Here is an 11002-nt window from a genome sequence, read left to right on the forward strand (position 1 = left end):
TGCATGATAAATGCCGCCAAAGCCCAATACTGCAGAAGAAATTAAATGAAGTACTCCAGATACAAAGTATGGAAAGGTGTCTATAACTTCTCCCCCAGGGCCTACCCCCCAACCTAGAGTAGCTAGGTGGGGAAGTAAAATTAATCCTTGTTCATACATAGGCTTCTCTGGTACGAAATGGGTTTAGTTATATGCTAAATAAGATAGTAGTATGGTGGTAAAAGTTTTTTTGCTGATCAGTTTACAGCTAGGACATGAACAAATTTTGTCCTGTCCTACTACATGTTCAAATCAATGGATCTACCCCTTTTTAGGGTATATGCTTACTGAAAAATAATGAGAAACAGAACAATGGCTCTAAAGATTTATGAAAAAATGTCACATCTGACATCAGGTTGTAAATGCGGAAAGTAATTTTCATACTAAAGCAAAAGGGTTTTTGGGAAAATGTATTAGTTTTTGAGAGTTAATATTGTGTATGCCGAGCAGCACTTTTAAACGCTATTTTATTACATTATTTCTGTTTTAAATTGTTTTCTTCCGCAAATTGGTAGCGTACATTCCAGATCCAAGATGCATGATCGAGTCCCTATTATTCCCTTTTCTTTCCTTACTTTTTGCTTCTTTTCTTAATTTCTTATATTTCTTCATCTTTTAATTTCCTCTCTTAGTAAAACCATTTTATTATTTATTCAATAATATATTTGATTCTTTTTTTCTTTGCGTAGATCTTCGACATTTTATTTGAATGCGATTTTAATATTCTCTTTTTATTCATATAATTTTATTATTCTATGATTTCTAAAATCTTTTATAATGATGGCATCAATGTACATATAAGGGGTGTATTTGCTAACTTAAAATTTATTTTAATTTCAAGCATCTAATCACATCATTCAATAGAGCTAGAGAATTAGATTGAATGGATAAATTTATTCGGTTTGATGGTCATATATCTATTTATGCACCAAAAATCTTGTAAATCGAACCAAATTGATTCAAAATAGATCGGACCGAATCGAAGCAAACCAAATTAGTTCAAAATGGATCAAACCAATAAAACGTACACCCCAATTCAATCTCCTTCAATACACCCCAATTCAATCTCCTTCAATTCACTAATATCAGGTTTGCATTAAAAAGTGACACCCGCAACCATCAAATCCGGGATCATAAACTTTAGAAAATGCTATCTTGCCTTGATTGTAAATCCTTAGACACTGCTAAACTGACCTATTCAATTCGATATAGCTAGATTTTGGTCAAAATTAAAGGGCAAAAGGGTTAATTCACTGATTCTAATTTTTTTCGGCACCAAATATAGGTATATATATGAACAATTACTGAAATTCAACAAATACCAATCCATACTTTCAAAAGTACAATAAATTAAAGTTAATGAATAATCTATCAAGTGTAATAAAATTCTGGAACCATTTCTGGCTAGTAATGTAAAGTTGATAAGAACTCAGAGAAGATTAGAGAATGCAACATCAACGACAGCGTAAACCAGAAGATAGAAAAGCACAAAGGCTAGAAAGAGTAAGGTTGCTCTAAATAAAATTGATTTGTCTGGACGGTAAAAGTTGATGATGAGAAGAAAACTTGAAATGGCTGCAGCTAAGAGGAAGATGCTTGCTCTAAGCTGTATATGTTTTTGGCTGGAAATTTTGGAATGTTCTGTTGTTGACAGCTTCTTCATGGCCATCGCTACTGAATTTAAACAACAACAGGCTACAATTGTCAAGCAACTAGTTTGGCAATATGCGCCCAAGGTCCTCATTTTTTGCCATTTTGACCACATCATCATATTCTTCTTTTCTTTGCTAAAGAGCAAATAGTATATCAGGTCAATTAATTCTCTCTCTATATATACTAATGTAATGAGTATAAAAAGGTAACTATTGAAAAAGTCCTATCTAATCTTAATTAAACTCCTTTTAAATCGACCTTATCCGTATCTCTCAAAATTCAAAGGAGGGTAGTTCCCTAAATTTATGCATACTATCTAAACTAATCTGTAGTAGTAAAAGATATGGATAGCTAAAAGTTAGCTAAGGTCGTTTCCATTAGTTATCTTTTTATTATATTTGACAGGGAGAAATTCAAAAATAGTCAGATTTACAAGTGGTTATTCAAAAATAGTCACAATTTCAAAAGTAATCGAATTTTAGTCACTTTTCATGTAAAGATAAATCTGAACGAAAACATCATTCAAAATCCGAAAAAACACTCTAGTATAATATATTGAAACTATTGTATAATGTATCGGTCCATCAGAATATACTAAAATTTTCTGCGTGTTGGAGTTTCAGCATAATATGCTGGAAGTTCATACACAGGTGCACCGATCTCCAGTATATTATGCTGGAACTTTCCGTGTTGCAGCAAAATAGTGGCTATTTTCTAATGACTTTGCAAACGCTGGCTATTTTTGAAGGACTAGTCCTAAAAGTGGCTATGTCACGACCCAAATTCCATCATAGGCCGTGATCGCGTCCAACACCATTGTTAGGCAAACCAACTCTAATCAACTAGTGAGTTCTCATTTAACTTACCAACAAGGCCCATCATTTAATAATCTTAAATTTTAAATAGTCGATAATTAACAAATTCATAATAATAGAAATACAACCCAAAATAATAGTCTACAAAGTGTGCCAGGAACTAGTGTCACAAGCACTAGGGCAACTAGTAGAATGTACAAAAATACAACTAATCCTACTGCCTAAAATAGAATACACAATAAATGACAAAAAGAGAGACTCCGACATGCAACTGAACGGCTCAGAAAGGACAGCTCACCGTGAGATCTCAATTAGGTATCAAGAACGCGCGCCGGACTGGTAGCTAGATGCACCTGCCTCAGATCCTATATATTTAAGTACAGAAGCGTAGTATGAGTATATAAACAATATGTACCCAATAAGTATCCATCCTAACCTCGAAGAAGTAGAGACGAGGGGTCAGCTTGACACTTACTAGGGTCAATAATAATATGATTTAATGTTAAGCTAAATATGGATGTCATGGATAAATAACAGTTAATGACAGGAAGTGATGGTTCTTTCATAAATAGTATTTCAGTTTCTGACATTTCAATTAACAATCTATATTTCAAGGCATTTTACGCAGTTCAATCACAGAAGGTACTAATCAAACAACATGCACAAATAATCTACCCATAAACTATGTATGAAACTCACATTAGGTAGGAATAACTTACCTTATAATGCTAGGCTGAAATCTCCCCTTTGGAAGCTCCCAAATCGCCCAAGAAATGAATGAAATGTATCAAAAATGACACATTCCCAAATTAAATGAAGGCACTGCCTTCTATGATTTCCGCACCTGTGGTTAGGGGACCGCATCTGTGGTCTTGCTTCTGCGAGGGAACTTTTGCATCTGCAGAACTGGGCCGGGCTAGTTGGGGTCGCATCTACGGTCTGGGAATCGCTTTTGCGGAGAGGAGCCGCATATGCGGAACTTGGGCTCTTCCCCTTAGGCCGCATCTGCGATTGGTAGACCGCACCCGCTGTCTCGCACTTGCAGCTGGTCAACCGCAGGTGCAACTATGACAGAACTGGAGCTTCAGCTACTTCTCAAATTTCCAACTTAACTCGAGCCTCGTCCGATTGACGCTCGGGGCCCCCAAGGCCCCGCCCGAACATACCGACAAGTTTGGAATCATAAAACAGACTCGCTCGAACCCTCAAAATGCCCGAAATAACGGTAAATCTAAGAATCACACCCTAAAACCAATTGAATCAAACTTATGAACTTTAAGTTCTTCAATTTACTTCAAATGTGACAAAATGTACTTACACTACTCGGATTGACACCAAATTTTGCGGGAAAGTCTTAAATGACAATACAGAACTATTCTCGGTCTCAGAATTTCGTTCGGACCTTGATAACACAAAAAACTCGCTCCAAACCAAATTTAAAGAACTTCAAAATCCTTAAGGAATCAACTTTCACTATTAGGCACCAAAACGCTCTCAGGTCATCCAAAACCCGATCCGGACATATGCCCAAGTCCAAAATCATCAATACAAATCTGTTGGAACCTTTAAATCCCGATTTCGGGGTCATTTACTCAAAACATTGAACGTAGTCAAACTTGGCCTTTTAAGCCAACCTTAAGGAACCAAGTGTTCGATTTCAACCCAAACTATTCCAATTCCCGAACCAACCATCCCCCCAAGTCATAAATCAGTAAAAGCAATTATGGGAAGTCTTATTTAGGGGAACATGGTTCTAGAAAGTAAAATGACCAGTCGGGTCATTACATTCTCCACCTCTTAAACAAACGTTCGTCCTCGAACGAGTTTAGATTCATACAGAAGTGCTAAATAAGTGTGCATATCTGCTCTGCATGTCCTCCTCAGACTCCTAGGTTGCCTCATTGACTGGTTGGACCCTCAACTAGACCTTCACCGCAGAAATCCTCTTGGATCTCAACTGGCGATCCTGTTTATCAACAATGGCAACTGGCTCCTCCTCATAACCCAAGCTCTCATCTAGCTGAATAGTACTGAAGTCTAACACATGAGACAAGTTGGCGTGATACCTCCGAAGCATAGACACGTGAAAAACTGGGTGAACCCCTGATAGACTGGGAGGTAAAGCAAGCTCATAAGCAACCTCCCCAACTCGCCTCAACACCTTAAATGGGCCTATAAACCTTAGGCTCAACTTGCCCTTCTTCCCGAATCTCATAATACCCTTCATCGGCGAGACTTTCAAGAGAACCTTCTCGCCGACCATAAATGATACATCTCACGCCTTCTGATCCGCATAACTCTTCTGTCTAGACTATGCTGTGCGAAATCTTTGCTGAATCAACTTTACCTTTTCCAAGGCATCTTTCACCAAGTCAGTATCGTACAACTTAGCCCTACCAGGATCAAACCACCTGATAGGAGAACGACATCTCCGACCATATATAGCCTCAAATGGAGCTATCTCGATGCTGGACTGATAACTGTTGTTGTAAGCAAACTCGGCCAAAGGTAAGAACTGATCCCATTTCACTCCAAAGTCAATCAAACATGCTCTAAGCACATCCTCCAGAATCTAAGTTGTCCACTTCGATTGTCCGTCGGTGTGCAAGTGAAATGCTGTGCTGAGCTCTAAACAGGTCCCCAACTCACTCTGTACGGCTCTCCAGAAATGGGAAGTGAACTGAGGGCCTCTATCTAATATGATGGAAACAGGCACACCGTGCAACCGAACTATCTCTGGAATGTAGATCTGAGCCAACCTCTCTGAAGTATAAGTGATCACAGCCGGAATTAAGTGTGCCGACTTGGTCAATATGTCGACAATGACCAAAACTACATCAAACTTCCGCAATGTCCACGACAACCCAACTACGAAGTCCATAGTAATGTGCTCCCACTTCCACTCAGGTATAGGCATCTGCTGAAGTAGGACACCTGGCCTTTGGTGCTTATACTTAAGCTGCTCGTAATTCAAGCACCTAACTACATACTCAACTATGTCTTTCTTCATCTGCTGCCACCAATAATGCTACCTCAGTCTCGATACATTTTCGTAGCACCTGGATGAATAGAATATCGTGAACTGTGTGCCTCATCTCTCTCAAGCCATTGACATTAGGAACACATAGGCGACCCTGGAGTCGCATAACACCATCCTCGCTAATAGAAACCTCCTTGGCACTACTCTGTAGCACTGTCTCTCTAAGAACTTCCAAATGCGGATCATCAAACTGCCGAGCCTTGATCTGTCCCAATAATAAAGACTGAGCAACAACACACGCAAGAATTCGGCTGGGCTCTAAAATATCCAACCTCACAAGTCTATTAGCCAAGGACTGAACTTCCAAAGCTAGTGGCCTCTCCTCCACTAAAATGTATGCCAAGCTACCCATACTCTCTGCCTTTCTGCTTAAGGCATCCACCACCACATTTGCCTTACCCAGATGATAAAGAACGGTGATGTCATAATCCTTCAGTAACTCAAGCCATCTACGCTGCCTCAAATTGAGATCCCTTTGTTTGAACAAATGCTGTAAGCTGCGATGATCAGTATAAACCTCACATGACACCCCATACACATAATGCCTCCATATCTTAAGAGCATGAACAACCGCTGCTAACTCTAGGTTGTGTACAGAGTAATTCTTCTCATGAATCTTCAACTGATGTGAAGCATATGCAATAACTCACCCCTCCTGCATCAATACACATCCCAAGCCAACGCGTGAAGCGTCGCAATATACCGTATACATCCCTAAACCGGAAGGCAACACTAGAATCGACTGTAATCAAGGCTGTCTTGAGCTTCTGAAAGCTCACCTCACAATCATCAAACCAACAGAAAGGAGCACCCTTCTGGGTCAGTCTAGTCAAGGGTGATGTAATGGATGAAGAGCCCTACACAAATCGGCGGTAATAACCTGCTAAACCCAAGAAACTCCTGATCTCAGTCACTGAAGTAGGACGTGGCCAACTCTGAACTACCTCAATCTTCTTGGGGTCCACCTTAATCCCCTCTCCTGATACAATGTGCCCCAAGAATGCTACCGACTTTAGCAAAAATTCACACTTGGAGAACTAAGCATATAGCTTCTGCTCTCGCAATGTCTGAAGCACTATTCTCAAATACTGCTCGTGCTCCCCCAGGCTACGTAAGTATATCAAAATGTCATCAATGAAGACTAAGGGTATAATATGGCTCGAGCCCGGGCCTAAACGAGCCTCGTGGGCCATTCCTAAGTGGGCCCGGGCTTCGTGGGCTTGTCTTAAATGGTCTCGGGCTTTGTGGGCTTTTGGTAGGAACTGGACCGAGACCACGAACTAATGGTCCTGGGCTAAGTGGGCCGGTCCCGGGCCTAAGTGGGCCCAACGATTAATTTCAATTTTTTTAAAAAGAATTTGTTATTTAAGGCAATTCCTTGTAAAAACTATATTATAGAATTGTGAATTCAAATTTAAAACAAAAATATTGTAAAGAGATATTCAAAGCAATGCATTATAATTTTATTATAGCATTAACAAAACATGGCAATATCTTTCTTAGTCTTCTTTCCCCCATGAAATGAGCACAACAAGGTGCTAATACCACCATTGAGTAGAAAAAGAAACTAATCAAGATGTGCCAAAATACAAGTTACATATTAATTTTACATGGTATCTCTTACAAAATTTCATAATTATTCAAGGTTCAGAGGAATTTCCATTGTTGGTGGCGAAAAACAAGCTTGTTCATCACCGCTTCCAGGAGAAGCTGCATCCTCCGCAAGTTCAGCTAGCATTTCTTCGTAAGTTTCGTCTACCTTTGGTTGTGATTCAGCAAATCCAAAATTTCTTCGTTCCGAACGGATCCAATCTTTGAAAAGTACTGATTTTTCCAAGCTCTCCCTCATAGACGCTCTATAATCACTGAGTTGAAGTCTTGCTTGATTGAAAGCGCTCTCTGATGCCATTGTTGAAGCTTGAATGGTTAAAATGTCTCGGGCCATCCTTGAAAGAATCAGAAAGTGTTTTTCTTTGTCCTTCCACCATTCCAAAATATTAAAGGAGTCGTCGGGATTCACTTCCTCAATTCCTTGTGACAAATAAACTTCAAGCTCATTTAGTTATGAACAATCACTAGTACTAGAACCTTGAGAACCCCTGAACCCGGCCCAAGCAGTAAGTGCTCTTACTCCTGCTATTCTTTTAGATGATTGAGAACTAGAAGAAGAAGGAGTTGGAACATTTGGTCTAGCATTATCTATTGCAATTTGATAAGCTCTATAAATGGTTTGAGCATTTATTTTAATTGAGGCTTGTGCTTCCGAAAGTGTAGACAACTCCTCATCTTCAAGTGATAAACCATTATAAATAGATTGAATCCAAAATTGAGGACCTCCTAATTTCACAGTAGGATTTAACAAGGCAGCAACACCATAAATAGGGTGAATTGGGAAAAAATATTTTTTAAATTACTTTCTCATAGAATCAATAGCTTGTTCATAAATTTCTCCACCCTCTGAAAAATAAGCAAACAAATTTGCAAGTCCTGCAATATAAACTAAACAGTTAGAAATAGTCGGATAATATTGCCCAGAAAATTCATTTATAGCAATTTGAATTTTTTCTAAAAAATCTACAAGCATTTTAACATTAGCCTAATCCGCATTTGTAAGGTGCTCATCATCATCACTTACATGAGCATTAATCATTGAGTTTATGGGGTCTCTATATTCATATGCAACAACTAAAGTTCATACATGTAATTTCATCTAGTTGGACAAGGTTTAGGAACCTTTCTTTCTCTTAGGCCAAATTCATCACATCTTTTAAAATATTCTCTAATTCTACTTCTACGGTTTGAATAAAAAAGCCAGTGAAGAGTCGTTTTAACCTTTTCAATTTCAACATTTAAAATTCTCATACCATCACCCACAATTAAATGGTAAATATGACAAATACATCTAACATGAAAAAAGTTACTAAATACAGGATTTAGTATAGTGGTAAGCAAGGCTACAACATTAGTGTTACTAGTAGCATTATCCATTGAAATTGACATTATTTTATCAGTAATGCAAAAATATCTACAAATATCTGTAACCAATGTGTCTCCTCTAATTTTCTGTCCCCCCGATCAACATAGTTAAAAGCTGACTCTTTGCCATAAGTTTTACACTTAGCTTTATTTTTTTCTCTTATTTGAATAAAAAATGGCCAAACAAGAGATGTTTCAGCCCATTTAGAAGGTTGTCTGGAAAAAGTAGGGGTAATAACAAGGGGGTCAGACGGGGCATCATTTGGATTAGTTGGGGTAAATTCAGCAACAAGACTAGTGGGTGCATCGTCATCCGGTTGCGTTTCATCCAAATCTATTTCCTGCTCATTATCTTTATCAATAGTTAGATTACCATAAAGAGCATTCATATATTCATGGTCTAAGTGTCCACCACCTCCAACATTATGCAAATATTGTCTCTCAGTAAATTGTATTAAAGTATTATCACTATCAAGAATTGGAATAGATTGGCCACTAGATTCATCACTCTTGGATTTTTTCTTATTTTTACTAAACATTTTTTTAACGAAAAATCCATCTTAGTTAATCAAACAATACAAAAGTAAATAAAACAAAACAAACCTATAATATTAAAACTTAAGAGTTGGAACGAGTTTACCAAATTGACGAACAACTTGTTGAAATTATATATCATTGAAGACTTGAATACTTCAATTCACCAACTTCACAATTTTTCACAAATTGCAACAATAAAGTAAGCAATTATAGAAGAAAATTAGAGAGAGATTGAGAGATTGATGATTTTGTAAGAAAAATAAAATAATGAGGGGGTATTTATAGTTGAAAATAGGGAAAAAGTATAATTATAAAAACTTTGGGGTTAAAACAAAGTTGGGTGGGGGGGGTTAAATGGCTATTTTAGAAATAGCAAACGACTTATAATTATAAAAAGTTTGGGGTTAAAACAAAGTTGGGGGGGGGGGGTTAAATGGCTATTTTATAAATAGCAAACGATTATTTTTGCAGGACAACGACCATTTTTTAAACTTTTGTAACGGCTAAAAAAAATTTTGGAATAATTTTTTTTTTAAAATAGTCGTTGGGCCCGCTTGAGCCCGTTTAGGACCGGTTGAACCGGCCCACTTAGCAACCGGTCCCGGTCTCACAGGCTTTTTCAGGGGACCGACCCAATTAGCAGCCCACCCCACTTGGTCCCGGGTTTAAATGGTTAGGCCCACTACCCATATGGACTCGCGGGCTGGGGCCGGGGCCGAGCCTAACCGACCCACATGCCAGTCCTAATGAAGACAATAACAAAGGAATCAATATAAGGCCAGAACACCCTGTTCATCAAGTCCATAAACGCTGCTGGGGCATTAGTCAAGCTGAAGGACATCACCAGAAATTCATAATGGCCATATCTAGTATGGAAAGCAGTCTTCGGGACATCTGAGTCTCGAATCTTCAGTTGATGATACCCTGATCTCAAGTCGATCTTAGATAAAACCCTAGCACCCTGCAACTGCTCGTAAAAATCATCAATGTGCAACAACGGGTACTTGTTCTTGATGGTAGCCTTGTTCAGTTGGCGGTAATAAGTGCACATCCACATAGTTCGACCTTTCTTCTTCACGAACAACATTGGTGCACCCCAAGGTGACACACTCGATCTCACAAACCCCTTTGCTAATTGCTCCTCAAGCTGCTCCTTCAACTCCTTCAACTATTTCGGGGCCATATGGTACGGTGGGATAGATATAGGCTGGGTACCTGGAGCCAAATCAATATCGCGATCCGGCGGCATACTAGGAAGGTCAGAAGGGAACACATCGGCAAACTCCCAGACTACTAGAACTGAATCAATTTTTGGAGACTCTACGATGGTATCCCGAACATAAGATAGATAAGCCGAACAACCCTTCTCGACCATATGCCGAGCCTTCAGAAAATAAATAACCCGACTAGATGTACTAACTAAGGAACCCTTCCACTCCAACCTTGGCAACTCTGGTATCGCTAAAGTAACAGTCTTGGCATGGCAATCTAGGACGGCGTGATGTGGGGATAACCAGTCCATGCCCAGGATGACCTCAAAGTCAGTCATATCAAGCAACATAAGATCTTCTCTAGTCTCAAAACCATAGAATGTGACCACACATGACCGATAGATCCGATCCACAATGACAGAATCACCTACAAGAGTGGACACATGAACATGAGTACCCAAGGACTCATGAGGAATATCCAGAAAATGAACAAACAGAGATGATACATATGAATAGGTAGACCCTGGATCAAATAGAACTGAAGCATCCCTACTACAGACGGAAATAATACGTGTGATAACAGCATTTAAGGCCAATGCATCTGGTCTGGCCAAAAAAGCATAGAATCTGGCTGTAGCCCTGGCTAGCTGGCCTTCACCTGACTGAATAGTAGCTGGCTGACCTCCCCCTGCCTGGCCTCTGTCACGACCCAAACCGATGGGCCACAATGG

General features: G+C 39.1%; 1 protein-coding gene across 1 annotated transcript; it reads right to left on the reverse strand.

The window, feature by feature from the left end:
- Window positions 1-4818: 4818 nt before the first annotated feature.
- LOC138885115 (uncharacterized) lies at window positions 4819-5899 on the reverse strand. Its single transcript, XM_070166014.1, has 3 exons — window positions 5567-5899; window positions 5164-5466; window positions 4819-5022 (listed from the first exon to the last, which is right to left on the reverse strand). The coding sequence occupies exons 1-3, from the start codon at window positions 5897-5899 to the stop codon at window positions 4819-4821; spliced, it is 840 nt and encodes a 279-aa protein (XP_070022115.1).
- Between the last annotated feature and the right edge of the window lie 5103 nt (window positions 5900-11002).

The sequence above is a fragment of the Nicotiana sylvestris genome, chromosome 2, assembly GCF_000393655.2.
Source record: "Nicotiana sylvestris chromosome 2, ASM39365v2, whole genome shotgun sequence".
Classification (NCBI taxonomy): Eukaryota; Viridiplantae; Streptophyta; class Magnoliopsida; order Solanales; family Solanaceae; genus Nicotiana; species Nicotiana sylvestris.

What these genes read in the sequence shown, in the direction of transcription:
- LOC138885115 (XM_070166014.1), bottom strand. Translation starts at nt 5,899, where the DNA reads ATGGGTAGCTTGGCATACATTTTAGTGGAGGAGAGGCCACTAGCTTTG. An exon ending in ACGATATTCTATTCATCCAG is followed by an intron (nt 5,467 to 5,566) that starts GTGCTACGAAAA and finishes AATTACGAGCAG; the next exon opens with CTTAAGTATAAGCACCAAAG. An exon ending in CTTCCCATTTCTGGAGAGCC is followed by an intron (nt 5,023 to 5,163) that starts GTACAGAGTGAG and finishes AAATGGGATCAG; the next exon opens with TTCTTACCTTTGGCCGAGTT.